At 40.4% G+C, this 20,743-nt stretch overlaps 1 protein-coding gene across 1 annotated transcript in view; it reads right to left on the bottom strand.

Annotated features, from left to right (window-relative positions):
- Nucleotides 1-36: 36 nt before the first annotated feature.
- The window catches only part of mfsd4b (major facilitator superfamily domain containing 4B), a 54,844-nt gene continuing 34,137 nt past the window's right edge, over nt 37-20,743 (bottom strand). The window contains exons 3-4 of the mRNA XM_079887723.1: nt 3,073-3,189; nt 37-2,359 (exon numbers count right to left, since the gene is read on the bottom strand). Coding sequence (XP_079743849.1) covers nt 1,074-2,359; nt 3,073-3,189 — 1,403 coding nt within the window. The 3' untranslated portion in view covers nt 37-1,073. The remainder of the gene's footprint in view (nt 2,360-3,072; nt 3,190-20,743) is intronic.

Below are 20,743 nucleotides of genomic sequence, written 5' to 3'. Positions count from 1 at the left end.
CTTGTTTCTATTGAAATGGGTCCTTTGGTTTTTACATCACTACTGTAATTCACAAACAAGTCAAATATTTATGCAGTGAAGGATTTCTTCCACATATTGGTTATTAACAGAGCAATAAAAATGTAAAACAGATCAATTCATTTCTAGGAAATAAAAATGTTAGATTTGATTTGTTGATGCAAAATTGTCAAATTGCACACAAAAAAAGTGCAGAGGTATAATGGAAACTGGCAGTTGTGGTCTCTAATCACATGCTGTGTCCAATCCAGAAGTGACTTGTCTACACTGAAAGCAAAACTGCTGTATGATACACCCACACCACTACAGAAGATATATGATGTTTATACAATCATGTTGAGTGGGACTTTGAACAAATGAGATGTCAAGATGAACAGGGCTACCCAGTACAGGCAATGGAAATGGTCCCATCACTTGTAGTTTGTTAGGACAAAAACAATTTACATGCATTAATGTGACAAATGATAAATCTAATTTTATCCATCAAGTCTGGTTAGTATCAGCACTGTGTGCTAATATTTAGTAATTACCAAGCAATCCATATGATTGAATAGAAATAATTTGTTAACATAAAAGGAGGACTTTCAAGAAAGACTTCATCAAAATACTATTAATGAAACTTTTTATACATCCAATCTAACCTCTTACAATACAAAAAAAAAGTCTTAATCTTCTCACAGTTCTTTAGACTAGTGTATTGTGCTGGTTACAATTTACAAAACCTTCGATTCGAGGTAAATCAATCAACAACAAATGAGGAGAGATATAGAAGTCCCAATATCTTAATATACATTGGTGTCCAATAATGAGGATGATCGTCATTGACAGGACAATTCTCAGTTAATGTCTAAAATGCCAATTAAACTTCTATCAGATAATCCTGTACAGTGGAAAAAGTTTGGTGTTGTCATAAGGAATGTCAAACATGCAACTGGCATTTAGAAAGTGCAAATCAACTAGCTAGTGTGATCTTTTCACCAAAGAAAAAAAATGCTTCAGGTTGATGTGGAGTGCAATATTTAGCTTCTCAGAGTTCTTTGACGCATTGCAATATATTAGTCTTTCTTCTCCCTGTTGAGGGACAATAAGAGTTTGCGTCTGGGAGAGTCTGTGGAAAAAGATGGAGTGTTAGACAGAGGTTGGGCCAGGGTTGTGGTGTCTCTCGAGGGTGCTGACAATGGAGTGGCCACTAAGTGGGCAGCAAGCGCACTGGCTGCAACATCAGGTGGCACTGAGGCTTTGGAAGGAGAGCTCAACAGGCTGGCATCGTCCATCTCTATCACCTCAAAGTCTGCATCATTCCACTGGTCAGCTTCACTTTCATTTTCTTGCTCCTCTTCCTCCACGTTTTCCAGCAGTGCTTGGCGGTACTCGCTGTCATCCGCATCCTTGGTGCGTCTCCCTGATGTTTTCCGTAAGGTGGTGTCCCCTCCTGGGGACGCTAGTTTGTACAAGACCGGGAACAGGATAGAAGTGAAGGTGGATGTGCAAAGTGCTAGGTACATCAGCAACGGCTGATTCTGCACCTTCCCCAGTAAGAAGCCCAACAGAGCTGGCAAAACCATTTCTCCAAGAGCTGCACCCACCACAAACACTGAAGCTGAGCGGCCCGTCACAGTCGTGTACTGCTCAACCCATGCAATCCCACTGGGAAAGGTGGTAGACATGGAGACACCATACAGGCCAGTGCAGGTCCAAAGCATTGGGACATTTTTGCTAAAAAGACACAGCAGGAGCGAGGAAACTGTGGTGCCCACTAGACTTATCAGGATCAGGGTGACAGGGCGCAGGCAAGTTGCAAAGAATATGGCCAGACCACGACCAGCTGCAAACGTTCCCCAGAACAGTGAGTTCAGTCCCGCTGCATGAGCCGATTCCATATGAACATAGTCCTTGCTATAGGTAAATATAAAGGAACCGTATGCCACCTCGCTTCCAACATAGAAGAAGAAGAACACGGACAGCAGGAATATTAGTATGTTATGACGTTTGGAGAACAGCTGCTTCCCTGAGGGTGTCTTTGCCCTATTTGAGTTGGGGGAACTGCAGCAGTACAGGATAAAAAAGAAGAGTGACACAAGTAAAACAAAAGCACCAATCACGACGTAGGCCCACATGGATGGTAAAGGAATGCTCTTTGGCAAGGATAATTGCACGATGGTCTTAGATGCGTGGCCAGACGCCAGAGGGGTGTTAATCGAGTCATTGAGGGAATGGTGGCCAAACAGCAGCTTGGCTATGATCGGGGAGGCAAAGGCTCCAGCAGCGAAGCTAAAGTGCAGAGCCTGCAGATGAGGCCCAGCTTGCTCTCCCCATGTGTTCAGTATGAGAACATTACCACCTGTTGACAACCAGAAACTCAAAGTGTTATAGTAGAAGCTATAGGTGTCTTTTCAGGGTTCGTGCAGATACTGTAAAATGCAATTCAAGGACTTTTCAAGCACTACTTTTTTGGTTTTCAAGGACTTTAATCAGAGATCTCACTTATCAAACAATATCTTTATTATCTTTCAAATTCTAAAAAAGTTAAATAGATGAATAAAAATAAACCAATAAAACAAAGTGCAGCAGATGCGATGACTGAGGTAACTTTAACCATTGAAAGGATACTATGACAAAGATATTGCTTTTCTTATTCAAACTGATTTTTTCTCCCATGAATATATGATTGACCTAATAAATTAAAGCTGTATCATGTACTTGGATATTTATGAGCAATATCACACTCATAGCCATGCGAAATGGCTCTTTATCTATATCAGATGGTCTGCAGTGTTCATTTTGTGTGAAAAGATTGCTTTATTGATCAAATTAAACACTAATTTCACATATATTGTCTTTCAATAATTCAAGCGCTTTTCAAGTACCTTTTCATAAATATGGCTGTTTTCCAGGACTTACATTTCTAAAAGTCTAATTCAAGTACTTCAAGCATTTTAAGCACCTTGTACGAACTCTGTTTTTTATATTGAGTGTCACCTAAAATTCACATTGTTAACTGGTTAATACTGGTATTATATACTATAACACTGTCTACACCAGGAGCATGCTTACCTGTATCTAAAATTCCCATTGAAACCCCCACACCGGACATCAAAACAGTGAGCAGCCAAGCCTTTTTACAGAAGGGAGTGCCAGACATCCCAAACGCTGTGATTAACATTGAGAAGCCTGCAGACAATAACCAACCGTGAGCAATGAATCACCAAGGGAATCATAATATCACATATCCACAAAAAAACATAATTAAATACAAAATAAAGGGGAGAACATACTCCAGTGTACTACTGACAAATGTCTTAACTGCCATGACTTTTCAAAAACATTTCAGTCAAATAAATATGCAACTCTGTGGGGTCTAGGGCTGGTCCGAATACCATTTTTTGAGCTTCAAAGCTTTGGTAGTATGAATAGGGTTGCAAAGGGGCGGAAAATTTCCGGAAACTTTCCGGTAAATTTCCATGGTAAGTTAAGCTGGGGAATTTTGGAAATTTTGAAAAAATGTACCCATTTAAACTTGTTTTTATTATTCAGTTTGGGTAAAAGTACTACATGGTGTTTTATAAAAAAAAAAAAAAACATGAGTAAACTAGTCAGAATATACAGTATAAGCTTTCTTTTAGTTTAATTTTAATTAACTTTTAATTTCCCCACACCAGGAGTAATTTATATAGTTCCATTTTATAGCGATTATCTGTTCAAAAAAAAATTCTGTTCTATGCAAAATGTTCTATTAAAGACAAGATAGAAAATAAATATTTGTGGTGCTGTAATGTGGTTAGAAAAAATGAAATCGGAATCGGTGAAAATCGGTATCGGCAGGTCAAACTCAATGAAAAATCGGAAATCGGTATCGGCCAAGAAAATTGTAATCGGTGCATCTCTAGTAGCTAGCATCTGCCTTATGTGGTAAATAAAGTTATGCAAGCTTATTTAGCATCTAACTTATCAGCTTGCTATCTACTAGATGAATACATTTGTATGTGATATTTGCAATTTAAACATTTAATAAATATATTTCCCCATAATATCATCAAAACTTACTTCACTTTGTTTAGTCCACAGGCTCAAATGTGTGCCTTCAATAGTCTTGTGCTTTGGGCTTCTGTACATGTGATGGAGGCATGCACAGTGCCAGTAGGGGGTGTGGTCTCAATAGCCATGCAGTAAGCAGTGTGCTATGTGCATGTGATTGAGGAATGGCATGGATATTCAAGTGTATTTGAATGGCATCTGTTTGTTTTAGTCAAGATTATGCTAAAATATACTTTCCTCAACTATATTTAAGTTCCCTATGAAGAGCCAACCTTCAACTTTGAAAATTCCCAGTTTATTCCCATTTATTCCCATAAATTCCTGTTAATTCCTTTAAATTCCCATTAATTCCCATGGAAAGTTTCCATCTTTGAAAATTCCCAGAATTTTGCAACCCTAGTAATGAACGTCGAATATTCGAAGCTTCGGAGAGAGGGGGCTGAACCTATCCTTCTCTCTAATAAAGGCAGTATTCTCTATGTGTCTTTCTGTCCTTTTGCATTTTGATTATTTCGAGAACCGTTAATCCAATCGACTTCACAAGGGAGTGCAGTGTCGCATTTGGTTCAATATAGATAGACACGCGAGACGTTCAGAATTAATAAACTTTTAATAAACTACAGAACGCCGCGAGCGGGAAGCGGCGCACCTCACACGGGCAGGGCTTATATGCTCCGAGAACGGACACTGCACTAGTGATATTAAACACATCTTCCCCATGAACAACACTAAGTAAATACACTCGCACGTAACACACACACACACACACACAGGTCTGTTAACTTAAGCAATATTTTAATAAGGTAGTCTAATATTTTTCTAACTAACAAATTACTGACACAGTAAAGGGTAGATTTAAATAAAGAAAAACGAAATTTAAATAAAGAAAAACGAAATTTAAATAAACATTGTGGCTTCCCAACTCAACCATCATATGCTACAGCACAACCTCTACGAGCCATTTCAATCTGGTTTCAGGACACATCATAGCACAGAAACTGCCCTCATCAAAATCACAAATGACCTTCTCATGGCAGCTGACTCTGGCCATGTCAGCATCTTAATTAAGTGTGCTTGCTGAAAGCAGCACACTTATTGTTCTTAAGTTTTCTTATTCTTATTAAGTGTGCTTGCTGAAAGCAGCACACTTATTGTTCTTCTTAAGTTTTCTTATTAGGGCCCAAGCCCTGAAAGGGCGAAGGCCCTATTGTTTTCGGTAGGATTATTTATTAGGGCCCAAGCCCTGAAAGGGCGAAGGCCCTATTGTTTTCCTAAGGATTATTATTAGGGCCCAAGCCCTGAAAGGGCGAAGGCCCTATTGTTTTCGGTAGGATTATTAGGGCCCAAGCCCTGAAAGGGCAAAGGCCCTATTGTTTTCGTTAGGATTATTTTTATTAGGGCCCAAGCCCTGAAAGGGCGAAGGCCCTATTGTTTTCGTTAGGATTATTTTTATTAGGGCCCAAGCCCTGAAAGGGCGAAGGCCCTATTGTTTCCGGTAGGATTATTAGGGCCCAAGCCCTGAAAGGGCGAAGGCCCTATTGTTTTCGGTAGGATTATTGTTTATTATTATTAGGGCCCAAGCCCTGAAAGGGCGAAGGCCCTATTGTTTCCGGTAGGATTATTTATTATTAGGGCCCAAGCCCTGAAAGGGCGAAGGCCCTATTGTTTTCCTAAGGATTATTATTAGGGCCCAAGCCCTGAAAGGGCGAAGGCCCTATTGTTTTCGGTAGGATTATTAGGGCCCAAGCCCTGAAAGGGCAAAGGCCCTATTGTTTTCGTTAGGATTATTTTTATTAGGGCCCAAGCCCTGAAAGGGCGAAGGCCCTATTGTTTTCGTTAGGATTATTTTTATTAGGGCCCAAGCCCTGAAAGGGCGAAGGCCCTATTGTTTCCGGTAGGATTATTAGGGCCCAAGCCCTGAAAGGGCGAAGGCCCTATTGTTTTCGGTAGGATTATTGTTTATTATTATTAGGGCCCAAGCCCTGAAAGGGCGAAGGCCCTATTGTTTCCGGTAGGATTATTTATTATTAGGGCCCAAGCCCTGAAAGGGCGAAGGCCCTATTGTTTTCGGTAGGATTATTTGTTATTAGGGCCCAAGCCCTGAAAGGGCGAAGGCCCTATTGTTTCCGGTAGGATTATTAGGGCCCAAGCCCTGAAAGGGCGGAGGCCCTATTGTTTTCGTAAGGATTATTATTAGGGCCCAAGCCCTGAAAGGGCGAAGGCCCTATTGTTTTCGGTAGGATTATTATTATTATTATTATTATTATTATTATTATTATTTTGTCAACCTTTCGGGCACTTTTGGGGCCCTTAACATGCTCGAAAACTCTTGAAATTTTGCACACAGGTCAGAACCCGCGGCCATCAGGGCCGGGCTGAAGCTGGTACCCGGGCGTGGCAGGGGGCCTCGACAGCGCCCCCTAGAACGGGATCCGAACACTTGTCCATAAATCAGACACGCTTGCATGTAATAATATGAAACTCTGTACACATATAGACCTCATCGGGCCGAACAACTTTCGTGCTCTAAGTTTTACGCCAGACCAACAGGAAGTCAGCTATTATGGGTTGTTTGGAAACGCATGCTGTGGAATTTGATGTACTCCTCCTAGGAAATTCATCCATTCGCCTCCAAACTCGGTGTGCATGAAGTCAAGACATTGAGGATGCTAAATTGCGGACGGATTTTTGATATCTCGAACGGTTTGGCCGTGGCAAGGAAACAAATTTATGGCGAATAATTCAAACAGGAAGTGTGTTATAACTTCTGCATTCATTAACTGATCTTGATGAAACTTAAGCAGTGTGTTAGTTGTAAGAGGCCGATCACATGGATGTGACATTTGTGAGTCAAAGTTATAGCGCCACCAACTGGCAACAGGAAGTGTCACTTTCAAAATGCTTTGAAATCACCCTCTTATTTTTACCCGATTTGCTTAAAAATTTATGTGTATAATGTAGACACACGGCAGATGTAGACCTGTGAAAGGATTATTGATATCTTAGATACTGTTGCCGTGGCAACGCATTAAACTTTAATATTCTTTTCGGATGCTTTTGAGACTCTTCACATGCTTGAAAATGCATGAAACTCGACAGACACATCACATTTATTATCCAGTAGACATGTGCAAAGTTTCAGAAATGGGCGTGGTGAGGGGCTCAGTAGCGCCACCTTTAGTCAAAAATGGGGGCTTAGTTTTTCCTAGAATCACAAAAATCGGTATGTATATTGTTCTCATCGAGCCGGACAACTTTCTAATTTACACTTATAAGCTTCAACCAACAGGAAGTCAGATATTTTGGTTTGAATGTGTATTTTCTGGAGAATTTTCTCTCTCTCTGTGTGTGTCTGTGTGTGTCTGTGTGTGTGTGTGGGGGGGGGTGGGGGGGGGGGGGTTGTCTATTCCATTTAATCTTTGTTTTTCAAGGTTTCAGGGGCTTTTGGGGCACTTAACGTGCTCAAAAACACTTGAAACTTTTCACACAGGTCAGAACCTACGGTCCTCAGGGCCGGGCTGAAGCTGGTACACGGGCGTGGCAGGGGGGCTCAACAGCGCCCCCTTGAACACGGTCTGAAAACTTGGTCCATATATCAAACACGCTTGCATGAATTATTATGAAACTCGGTACACATATAGATCTCATCGGGCCGAACAACTTCCGCACTCTAAGATATTAGCTCCGCCCAACAGGAAGTCGGCTATTATGGGTTGTTTGAAAAACGCATGCTGTGGAATTTGATGTACTCATCCTAGAGAATTCATCCAATCGCCTCCAAACTCGGTCAGCATGAAATCAAGACATTGAGGATGCTAAATTGCGGACGGATTTTTGATATCTCGAACGGTTTGGCCATGGCGAGGACACAAATTTATGGCGAGAAAAGAGAAACACGAAGTGTTATAACTTCTGCACACATTAACTGATCTTGATGAAACTTCAGCAGTGTGTTAGTGGTAAGAGGCCGATCATATGGATGTAACTATTGTGAGTCAAAGTTATAGCGCCACCAACTGGTAGCAGGAAGTGTGTAACTTTCAAAATGATTTTGACAAAAGTGGGGGGGTTACTTTTACCCACAGTTACAAAAATCAGTACGCATATTGGTCTCATCGAGCCGGACAACTTTCTGATTTACAGTCATTAGATCTGAGCAACAGGAAGTCAGATATTTTGGTTTGAATGTGGATTTTTTGGATATGTCAGACTCTGAGTTTTTAGCTACTCCTCCTAAGTGGTTTATTTTATTCACACCAAACTTTTTCAACATGATAAAAATACATTAAAGATATATATATATATATATATATAAATATATATATATAAATATAGCTGCGAGCAGCGATGAAGGGCCAAAGCTGGGGGCACCGCCACCCCGGTGCCTTTAGGTAACTAAAGGCACCGGGGTTGCGCTGCCACCGACTTGGGCCCGTAATCGCTGCTCGCAGCTATATTTATTATTATTATTAGGGCCCGAGCACCGATGGTGAGAGGACCCTATTGTTTTTGCTCCGTTTATTATTCTTCTTCTTCTTCTTCTTCTCCAAAGTGAATCGCTTTTTAGAGGGCCTAAACATGCTCGAAAACTCATGAAACTTTGCACACGCTTCAGAAGTGGTGAAAATTTACGTGTGATATGGTTTTCAGAATTGGGGGGGGCAAATTCGGTAAATTATTGCCCCCACATTTTGCCCCGGCTTCTGGTTTCACGTACAGGTATGAAATTTGGTACATACATGTAATGACCCAATACCTACAGAAAAGTCTCTTGGAGCATAGCCCTAAACACAACAGGAAGTGAGCTATTTTGAACTTCCTCCTAGATTTTGGGCATTTTTCGTAATTTCCTGATGTTGTACTTTAACGAACTCCTCCTACAGATTTGATCTGATTCCCTTCAAATTTGGTGAGTGTAATCTTAAGGCCTTTGTGACGTTAAATTGCGAAGATCTAGAGTTTTCGTCGAAGGGTGTGCCCTCGGCGGCCTGACAAACGTTCACCCAATTTCGGCCTTCTGGTGATATATGCATGATCAGATAAGTTCAATATTAATGTTGAATGCAGTTCCGATGTTGCTAGGCAACCACAGACAGCCTGCAGTAACTCAGCCATACAATTTCCAATCTGTCCCAAACTTCACATGTTTGATAAGAGTCCTGTCCTGAACACATGACCATGCTCATATTTGGTTATAGCAATAGCGCCACCTGCTGGTAGCAGGAAGTGTGGCAAATACAAAACATGCTCGAAAAATCATGAAACTTTGCACACGCCTCAGAAGTGGTGAAAATTTACGTGTGATATGGTTTTCAGAATTGGGGGGGGGGCAAATTCGGTAAATTATTGCCCCCACATTTTGCCCCGGCTCCTGGTTTCACGTACAGGTATGAAATTTGGTACATGCATGTATTGACCCAATACCTACAGAAAAGTCTCTTGGAGCATAGCCCTAAACACAACAGGAAGTGATCTATTTTGAACTTCCTCCTAGATTTTGGACATTTTTCGTAATTTCCTGATGTTGTACTTTAACGTACTCCTCCTACAGTTTTGATCTGATCCTCTTCAAATTTGGTGAGTGTAATCTTAAGGCATTTCCTAAAGGCGCCGGGTGGCGGTGGCAGGGGTGCGAGGGCCCTTTTCATCGCTGCTTGCAGCTTTAATTAGGGCCCGAGCACCGATGGTGAGAGGACCCTATTGTTTTTGCTCCGTTTATTATTATTCTTCTTCTTCTTCTCCAAAGTGAATCGCTTTTTAGAGGGCCTAAACATGCTCGAAAACTCATGAAACTTTGCACACGCTTCAGAAGTGGTGAAAATTTACGTGTGATATGGTTTTCAGAATTGGGGGGGGCAAATTCGGTAAATTATTGCCCCCACATTTTGCCCCGGCTCCTGGTTTCATGTACAGGTATGAAATTTGGTACATACATGTAATGACCCAATACCTACAGAAAAGTCTCTTGGAGCATAGCCCTAAACACAACAGGAAGTGAGCTATTTTGAACTTCCTCCTAGATTTTGGGCATTTTTCGGAATTTCCTGATGTTGTACTTTAACGAACTCCTCCTACAGATTTGATTTGATCCTCTTCAAATTTGGTGAGTGTAATCTTAAGGCCTTTGTGACGTTAAATTGCGAAGATCTAGAGTTTTCGTCGAAGGGTGTGCCCTCGGCGGCCTGACAAACGTTCACCCAATTTCGGCCTTCTGGTGATATACATGATCAGATAAGTTCAATATTAATGTTGAATGCAGTTCCGATGTTGCTAGGCAACCACAGACAGCCTGCAGTAGCTCAGCCATACAATTTCCAATCTGTCCCAAACTTCACATGTTTGATAAGAGTCCTGTCCTGAACACATGACCATGCTCATATTTGGTTATAGCAATAGCGCCATCTGCTGGTAGCAGGAAGTGTGGCAAATACAAAACATGCTCGAAAAATCATGAAACTTTGCACACGCCTCAGAAGTGGTGAAAATTTACGTGTGATATGGTTTTCAGAATTGGGGGGGGCAAATTCGGTAAATTATTGCCCCCACATTTTGCCCCGGCTCCTGGTTTCACGTACAGGTATGAAATTTGGTACATGCATGTATTGACCCAATACCTACAGAAAAGTCTCTTGGAGCATAGCCCTAAACACAACAGGAAGTGATCTATTTTGAACTTCCTCCAAGATTTTGGACATTTTTCGTAATTTCCTGATGTTGTACTTTAACGTACTCCTCCTACAGTTTTGATCTGATCCTCTTCAAATTTGGTGAGTGTAATCTTAAGGCATTTCCTAAAGGCGCCGGGTGGCGGTGGCAGGGGTGCGAGGGCCCTTTTCATCGCTGCTTGCAGCTTTAATTATTATTATTATTCTTCTCCGCATTGAATTGCATTTTTGAGGGCCTAAACATGCGCGAAAACTCACGAAACTTTGCACACGCATCAGAACTGGCGAAAATTTACATCTGATATAGGTTTCAGAATTGGACGGGGCAAAATGGCTCGATAGCGCCACCTATAAAAGTTCAACGGAGTGCGCCTCCCGCAACGTTCAACGTACGTGCACGAAATTCGGTACATACGTGTAATGACCTAATACCTACAAAAAAGTCTCTTGGAGCATAGCCCTAAACACAACAGGAAGTCAGCCATTTTGAACTTCCTCTCAGATTTTTGTGCAGTTTTTGCCATTTTCAGGCCTCGTACTTTAACGAACTCCTCCTACAGTTTTAATCTGATCATCTTCAAATTTGGTGAGTGTAATCTTAAGGCCTTTGCGACGTTAAATTGCGAAGATCTTGAGTTTTCGTCGAAGGGCGGGTCCTCGGCGGCCTTACAAATTTCGATGTTTCGCCATGAAACAGGAAGTTGCTGTAACTCAGGCATGGAATGTCCAATCTGCCCCAAACTTCACACGTTTGATAAGAGTTCTGTCCTGAACACATGGCCATGCACATATTCAGTTATAGTCATAGCGCCACCTGCTGGCAACAGGAAGTGACATGTTTAACACTGTTATGGACTCCTAATAACATATAAAAAAGTGCCAGCAAGTGCTAAACATGCTAACAACATACTAGAAGCATGCTAAAACATGCTAGCAAACTCTTAGCTAAGTGCTAAAGCATGCTATTATTGCAATTAAATAGGAATTTGCTGTAACTCAGGCATGGAATGTCCAATCTGCCCCAAACTTCACACTTTTGATAAGCGTTCTGTCCTGAACACATCTACATGAGAATATTCAGTTATAGTAATAGCGCCACCTACTGGCAACAGGAAGTGTCATGTTTAACACGTTGATGCCATTCTAGCAACATGTTAAAAATGCCATTGAGGTCTAAACATGCTAGAAACATGTTAAAACATGCTAGCTAATGTTAAAACATGCTAGCAATACTTAGCTAAGTGGTAAAGCATGCTAATTCAATGAAACAGGATGTTGTTGTTACTCAAGAAGGCAATGTCCAATATGCGCCAAACTTCACACTTTTAATAAACGTTCTGTCCTGAACACATGACCATGCTCATATTCAGTTACAGTCATAGTGCCACCTGCTGGCAACAGGAAGTGACATGTTAAACACTGTTGTGGACATATAAAAACATATAAAAAAAGTGCCAGCAAGTGCTAAACATGCTAACAACATACTAGAAACATGCTAAAACATGCTAGCAAACACTTAGCTAAGTGCTAAAGCATGCTATTGCTGCAATTAAATAGGAATTTGCTGTAACACAGGCATGGAATGTCCAATCTGCCCCAAACTTCACACGTTTGATAAGAGTCATGGCCTGAACACATCTACATGAGAATATTCAGTTATAGTAATAGCGCCACCTGCTGTCAACAGGAAGTGACATGTTTAACACTGTTGTGGTCTCCTAATAACATATATAAAAGAGCCAGCAAGTGCTAAACAGGTTAGCAACATACTAGAAACATGCTAGCAAACATTTAGCTAAGTGATAAAGCATGCTATTACTGCAATTAAATAGGAATTTGCTGTAACTCAGGCATGGAACGTCCAATCTGCCCCAAACTTCACATGTTTGATAAGAATCATGGCCTGAACGCATGCCTATGCTCAAATTCAGTTATAGTAATAGCGCCACCTACTGGCAACAGGAAGTGACATGTTTAACACGTTGATGCCGTTCTAGCAACATGTTAAAAATGCCATTGAGTTCTAAACATGCTAGAAACATATTAAAACATGCTAGCAATACTTAGCTAAGTGCTAAAGCATGCTAATTCAATGAAACAGGACTTTGTTGTTACTCAAGAAGGCAATGTACAATCTACCCCAAACGTCACACGTTTGATAAGAGTTATCTCTTGAACACATGTCCATGCTCATATTTAGTTATAGTCATAGCGCCACCTGCTGGCAACAGGAAGTGACGTTTAACACTGTTCTTGACTCCTAATAACATATAAAAAAATGCCAGTAGGTGCTAAACATCCTACCAACATACTAGAGACATGCTAAAACATAATAGCAAACACTTAGCTAAGTGCTAAAGAATGATATTACTGCAATTAAATATGAATTTGCTGTAACTCAGGCATGGAATGTCCAATCTGCCCCAAACTTCACACTTTTGATAAGCGTTCTGTCCTGAACACATGACCATGCTTATATTCAGTTACAGTCATAGCGCCACCTGCTGGCAACAGGAAGTGACATGTTTAACACTGTTGTGGACTCCTAATAACATATAAAAAAGTGCCAGCAAGTGTTAAACATGCTAACAACATACTAGAAACATGCTAAAACATGCTAGCAAACTCTTAGCCAAGTGCTAAAGCATGCTATTATTGCAATTAAATAGGAATTTGCTGTAACTCAGGCATGGAATGTCCAATTTGCACCAAACTTCACATGTTTGATAAGAGTTCTGTCCTGAACACACATCCATGCTCATATTCAGTTATAGTCATAACGCCACCTACTGGCAACAGAAACTGACATGGTTAACACCGTAATGCAGTACTAACCACATAATTATTGTGTACTAAGCATGCTAGAAACAGACTGAACATGCTAGCAACACTTAGCTGAGTCATGAAGCATGCTATTATCACCATTATACAAAACATTTTGTAACTGACTTTGACATACTCTTACTATATATACCTCCTTAAATGTACATTTCCCAACCATGCTCTGCCTTCCTAAAGCCACCGAGTGTTGATGGCACGGGTGCGAGGGCCCTTTCATCGCTGCTTGCAGCTTTAATTATTATTATTATTATTATTATTTTTCTGTCAACCTTTCGGGCACTTTTGAGACCCTTAACGTGCTCGAAAACTCTTGAAACTTTGCACACGGGTCAGAACCCGTGGCCATCAGGGCTGGACTGAAGCTGGTACCCGGGCGTGGCAGGGTGGCTCGACAGCGCCCCCTTGAACGGGGTCCGAAAACTTGGTCCATAAATCAGACACGCTTGCATGTAATAATATGAAACTCGGTACACATATAGATCTCATCGGGCCGAACAACTTTCGTACTTTTACTTTTTACGCCAGCCCAACAGGAAGTCGGCTATTATGGGTTGTTTTGAAACGCATGCTGTGGAATTTAATGTACTCCTCCTAGAGAATTCATCCAATCGCCTCCAAACTCGGTCAGCATGAAGTCAAGACATTGAGGATGCTAAATTGCGGACGGATTTTTGATATCTCGAACGGTTTGGCCGTGGCAAGGAAACGAATTTATGGCGAATAAGGGACACAGGAAGTGTGTTATAACTTCAGCATACATTATCTGATCTTGATGAAACTTCAGCAGTGTGTTCGTTTTCAGAGGCCGAACACAAGGATGTGATTATTGTGAGTCAAAGTTATAGCGCCACCAAATGGCAGCAGGAAGTGTGTCACTTTCAAAATGCTTTGAAATCACTCTCTTATTTTTACCTGATTTGCTTCAAACTTTATGTGTATGATGTAGACACACGGCAGATGTAGACCTGTGAAAGGATTATTGATATCTTAGATACTGTTGCCATGGCAACGCATCAAACTTTAATATTCTTTTTTGATGCTTTTGAGACTCTTAACATACTTGAAATTGCATGAAACTCGACAGACACATCACACTTATTATCCAGTAGACATGGGCAAAGTTTCAGAAACGGGCGTGGTGAGGGGCTCAGTAGCGCCACCTTTAGTCAAAAATGGGGGCTTAGTTTTACCTAGAATCACAAAACTTGGTATGTATATTGTTCTTATCGAGCCGGACAACTTTCTAATTTACACTTATTAGCTCAAAGCAACAGAAAGTCTGATATTTTGGTTTGAATGTGATTTTTTGGAGAAATTTCTCTCTCTCTCTGTCTCTGAGTGTGTGAGGGGTGGGGGTGATTTGTCAGTTGAGTGAGATTTACTTTTTCATTTGTTTTTCAAGGTTTCTGGGGCTTTTGGGTCACTAAACGTGCTCGAAAACTCTTGAAACTTTGCACACAGGTCAGAACCCGCGGCCATCAGGGCGGGGCTGAATCTGGTAGCCGGGCGTGGCAGGGGGGCTCAACAGCGCCCCCTTGAACGGGGTTCTAAAACTTGGTCCATATATCAAACACGCTTGCATGAATTAATTTGAAACTCGGTACACATATAGATCTCATCGGGCCGAACAACTTTCGTGCTCTAAGTTTTACGCCAGCCCAACAGGAAGTCGGCTATTTAGGGTTGTTTGGAAACGCTTGCTGTGGAATTTAATGTACTCCTCCTAGGAAATACATCGATTCGCCTCCAAACTCAGCGTGAAGTCAAGACATTGATGATGCTAAATTGCGGACGGATTTTTGATATCTCGAACGGTTTGGCTGTGGCGAGGAAACGAATTAATGGCGAGAAAAGAGAAAAACGAAGTGTTATAACTAATGCATACATTAACTGATCTTGATGAAACTTCAGCAGTTTGTTCATGGTAAGAGGCCGATCAGATGGATGTAACTATTGTGTGTCAAAGTTATAGCGCCACCAACTGGCAGCAGGAAATGTGTCACTTTCAAAATGCTTTTGACAAAAGTTGGGGGGGTTGTTTTACCTACAGTAGCACAACTCAGTACGTATGTTGATCTCATCGACCCGGACAACTTTCTAATTTAAAGTCATTAGCTCCGACCATCAGGAAGTCAGATATTTTGGTTTGAATGTGGATTTTTTGCAAAATCAGCCTCCAAAAGGCACTAAAAGCCTCAAATCTTCTAAAAATGTAATTTTATACCATTTATTTCTATATAAAAGTATACAAATATCACAACTAAACCCATTTTATTCTGTTTTTAAAAAGAATTTTATTCTAATTTTATTCTAAATTTTAAAACAGTAAAGTAAAAAAAAAATTCAAGTCATACATAGGGCTATACTGCCCTCTTGTGTCCAAAAGGACATCAAAATAATATATAAAACTTTTTACCAGCTAGGCCAATAATGTATTTAAATATACATTTATTAGGTATGTGTCTGAGGATATTTTCCCACCGGTTAATCGACGTGTGTGACACGAGCGGGTGCTTTTGTATCGCTAATATAAAAGTGAAAGAAAAATACGGACGTCCGCACGGACATTTATAATGGTGCACACACAAATCACACACACGTTGGAAAGAATTATGCTTTTAAACAACACTAAACCGCCATTAGATGTCGCCAAGTGACCGTCTTAATGAGCGAGTCATTGATTCATTCGTTCAAATGATTCGTAATCCATAACATACAGATCCATAAACATGGATCCATAAACATCCAATCCATAAACATAAACAGATGTTTATGGATTGATCATTCAATCTTTGAGTCAACCAATTCGTTCAAAATGCTGAATCATTCAGTTATGAGAAAACACGTTCCTGTGAGATGCGTTCTTCTGTGATCTTTGTTTAACTATTTCCGCTGCTGAAACAGAACAAAAACAGTCAATATTGCATCTAAAATGTAAATGACTTCATTTTAACTGTTAATAACCTGTTGTATGAAATCAATGTCACAGTTTCAATAGTGATTGTATTCAGGAAAAGTTAGGTACGGAGAGCGAGCGATTTCAACGAAATCAGAACTAAACCCATTTTATTCTTTTATTATTATTATTATTATTCAATTTAAGAATTATGTTTGAGTTTAAAAAAAGCCAGAATGTTTTAGTCCAAAAAATAAATAAATCATGCCATGGATTGCTTGAAATTAATTTTTTTTATTATATTTATTTTTTCGTTTTGGCTTTGTTTATAGTTTATTTTTTATTTTTTATTCTTGTTCCGTTTTGAATATCATTACATTTAAAGGATTTGTTGTGGAATATTTTGAGTGTATCATAAAATCAGAATAATTCTCTCGATTTAGTGATCCCCTACTTATTATTTTATTTTATTTTTTTCTTTGTTCTAATTAGGTCAGGCAAGTAAAATTATCTGTGTCTTGTCCCTTAAATTTATATATATATATATATGTATGTATGTGTGTGTGTGTATATATATATATATATATATATATATATATATATGTGTGTGTGTGTGTATATATATATATATATATATATATATAAATATAAATATAGCTGCGAGCAGCGATGGAGGGCCAAAGCCGCCGGCACCGCCACCCTGGCACCAGGATTGCGGTGCCACCGGCTTGGGCCCGTAATCGCTGCTCGCAGCTATATTTATTATTATTATTCTTATTTTTCTGTCAACCTTTCGGGCACTTTTGGGGCCTTTAACATGCTCGAAAACTCTTGAAATTTTGCACACAGGTCAGAACCTGCGGCCATCAGGGCCGGGCTGAAGCTGGTACCCGGGCGTGGCAGGGGGGCTCAACAGCGCCCCCTTGAACGGGGTCCGAAAACTTGGTCCATAAATCAGACACGCTTGCATGTAATAATATGAAAATCAATACACATATAGATCTCATCGGGCCAAACAACTTTCGTACTTTTACTTTTTACGCCAGCCCAACAGGAAGTCGGCTATTATGGGTTGTTTGGAAACGCATGCTGTGGAATTTAATGTACTCCTCCTAGGGAATTCATCCATTTGCCTCCAAACTCAGTCAGCATGAAGTCAAGACATTGAGGATGCTAAATTGCGGACGGATTTTTGATATCTCGAACGGTTTGGCCGTGGCGAGGAAACGAATTTATGGCGAATAATGGAAACAGGAAGTGTGTTATAACTTCTGCATACATTAACTGATCTTGATTAAACTTCAGCAGTGTGTTCGTTGTAAGAGGCCGATCACATGGATGTGACTATTGTGAGTCAAAGTTATAGCGCCACCAACTGGCAGCAGGAAGTGTGTCCCTTTCAAAATGCTTTGAAATCACCCTCTTATTTTTACCCGATTTGCTTCAAACTTTATGTGTATAATGTAAACACACGGCAGATGTAGACCTGTGAAAGGATTTTTGATATCTTTAATACTGTTGCCATGGCAACGCTTCAAACTTTAATATTCTTATTTGATGCTTTTGAGACTCTTAACATACTTGAAATTGGATGAAACTCGACAGACACATCACACTTATTAGCCCGTAGACTTGTGCTAAGTTTCAGAAATGGGCGTGGTGAGGGGCTCAGTAGCGCCACCTTTAGTCATAAGTGAGGGGGTTAGTTTTATCAACAGCAACAAAACTTGGTATGTGTATTGTTCTCATCAAGACGGACAACTTTCTAATTTACATTAACGATCTCCGACCAACAGGAAGAGAGATATTTTGGTTTGAATGTGGATTTTCTGAAGAATTTTCTCTCCCTCTCTCTGTGTCTCTGTGTGTGTGAGGGGAGGGGGGGATTTGACTATTGCTTTTATATTGTTAATCAAGGTTTCAGGGGCTTTTGGGGTCCTTAACGTGCTCAAAAATTCTTGAAACTTTGCACACAAGTCAGAACCCCCTGCCATCAGGGACGGGCTGAAGCTGGTACCCGGGCGTGGCAGGGGGGCTCAACAGCGCCCCCTTGAACGGTGTCCCAAAACTTGGTCCATAGATCAAACACGCTTGCATGAATTAATATGAAACTCGGTACACATATAGATCTCATCGGGCCGAACAACTTTCCCCCGGTCAAGTTTTACGCCAGCCCAACAGGAAGTCGGCTATTATGGGTTGTTTGGAAAACGCTTGCTGTGGAATGCGAAGTACTCCTCCTAGAGAATTCATCCAATCCCCACCAAACTCGGTGTGCATGAAGTCAAGACATTGAGGATTCTAAATTGCGGACGGATTTTTGATATCTCGAACGGTTTGGCCGCGGCGAGGAAACGAATTTATGGCGAGAAAAGAGAAACACGAAGTGGAATAACTTATGCATACATTAACTGATCTTGATGAAACTTCAGCAGTGTGTTCGTGGTAAGAGGCCGATCAGATGGATGTAACTATTGTGAGTCAAAGTTATAGCGCCACCAACTGGCAGCAGGAAGTGTGTCACTTTCAACATGCTTTTTACAAAAGTGGGCGGGTTAGTTTTAACTACAGTAAAAAAAAAATAGTTTGTATATTGTACTCATCAAGCCGGACAACTTTCTAATTTACATTCATTAGTTCCGGCCATCTGGAAGTCAGATATTTTGGTCTGAATGTGGATTTTTTGGATATTTCAGACTCTGAGTTTTTAGTTACTCCTCCTTATACATAGGGCTATACTGCCCTCTTGTGTTCAAAATCAGGTAGGCCTATTGTATCTATATAAAAATATACTAGGTAATATGTGACTTTGAGAATATTTTACCACCGGTTAATCGACGTGTGACACCACTGAGGGCTTTTGAATCGCCAACTTAAAAACGAAAGTAAAATATGTTCGTCCGCACTGACATTGATAGTGGTTGAGCAAGCATTTCAAATGAATTCCTATGGAAGTAGGAATTAACTGAAAAACTATGGAGCGAATTATGTGCCATAATTTAACAAACAAATCCAGCATTTTGCAAACAAACTCAATCTACTTCGCAAAGGAAAACTCGACTCGCAAACAAACTCAATCTACTTCGCAAAGGAAAACTCGACTCGCAAACAAACTCGATCCGCTTTGCAAAGGAAATCTCGACTCGCAAACAAAAAGAAACCAATGTGCAAGCACAAAGGTCACAAATGCGTCCAGGCAGATTTTCTCACAAATACGTCCAGGCAGATTTTCTCACAAATGCGTGCAGGCAGATTTTCTCACAAATGCGTGCAGGCAGATTTTCGCACAAATGCAGTTGAGCAACTTCCTCTTCTAAAACAGTAGATGGCGCTAAACTATAGGCTAATTTAGTGCTAGTCTCCCGGGAGAAGCACTGATTTGAAACTTGCCTTTGCCTACAGCTGAGGAAAATGACCGGTGAACGGGTGTGTTTCTGTCTTATTTGATCTATAATGAACCTTTTTGAGGTTTTCTCTTGCCAAACGTTTATTGCATATCTAGACAGAAATCTACATTAGCACTTAGTAGCACTTCACTCTAGGATCGGGGAATCTATAAGCTGAAAGCTCTGCCATCTTGTTGCTTTTTGTCATTTTTTTCTGCATCGGACTCATGCGAAATTACTAAATTAGTGATTATGTCTACACTTGAATGAACCTATTTCTTTCGTTCTCCATAAATTAATGAGAACATTTAATTTAATTGAAAGGAGGCTCCCACTTATTTATTTATTTAGCCTAGTTGGAATTCAGTCAGCTTAACAATTAATGTAATAAAATAATTAATGCCAAAAAAACAAAAAAACAATATACAATTGTTTCTTATCTTGCCTGTGACGTAGCTTATGCAGTGCCCAAATTATTATTTTGGACACACAAATTAAACCCGCCGCTCAATTAAATGAAATGTTCTCATTCATTTATGGAGAACGAAAGAAATAGATTCGTTCAAGTGTAGACATAATCACTAATTTATGGTGCTAATGTGGATTTCTGTCTAGATATGCAATAAACGTTTGGCAAGAGAAAACCTCAAAAAGGTTAATTATAGATCAAATAAGACAGAAACACACCCGTTCACCGGTCATTTTCCTCAGCTGTAGGCAAAGGCAAGTTTCAAATCAGTGCTTCTCCCGGGAGACTAGCACTAAATTAGCCTATAGTTTAGCGCCATCTACTGTTTTAGAGGAGGAAGTTGCTCAACTGCATTTGTGAGAAAATCTGCCTGGACGCATTTGTGAGAAAATCTGCCAGGACGCATTTGTGAGAAAATCTGCCTGCACGCATT

Source organism: Squalius cephalus (genome assembly GCF_949319135.1).
Source record: "Squalius cephalus genome assembly, chromosome: 12".
Lineage (NCBI taxonomy): Eukaryota > Metazoa > Chordata > Actinopteri > Cypriniformes > Leuciscidae > Squalius > Squalius cephalus.
This window is presented reverse-complemented; position numbering and strand designations above follow the sequence as displayed.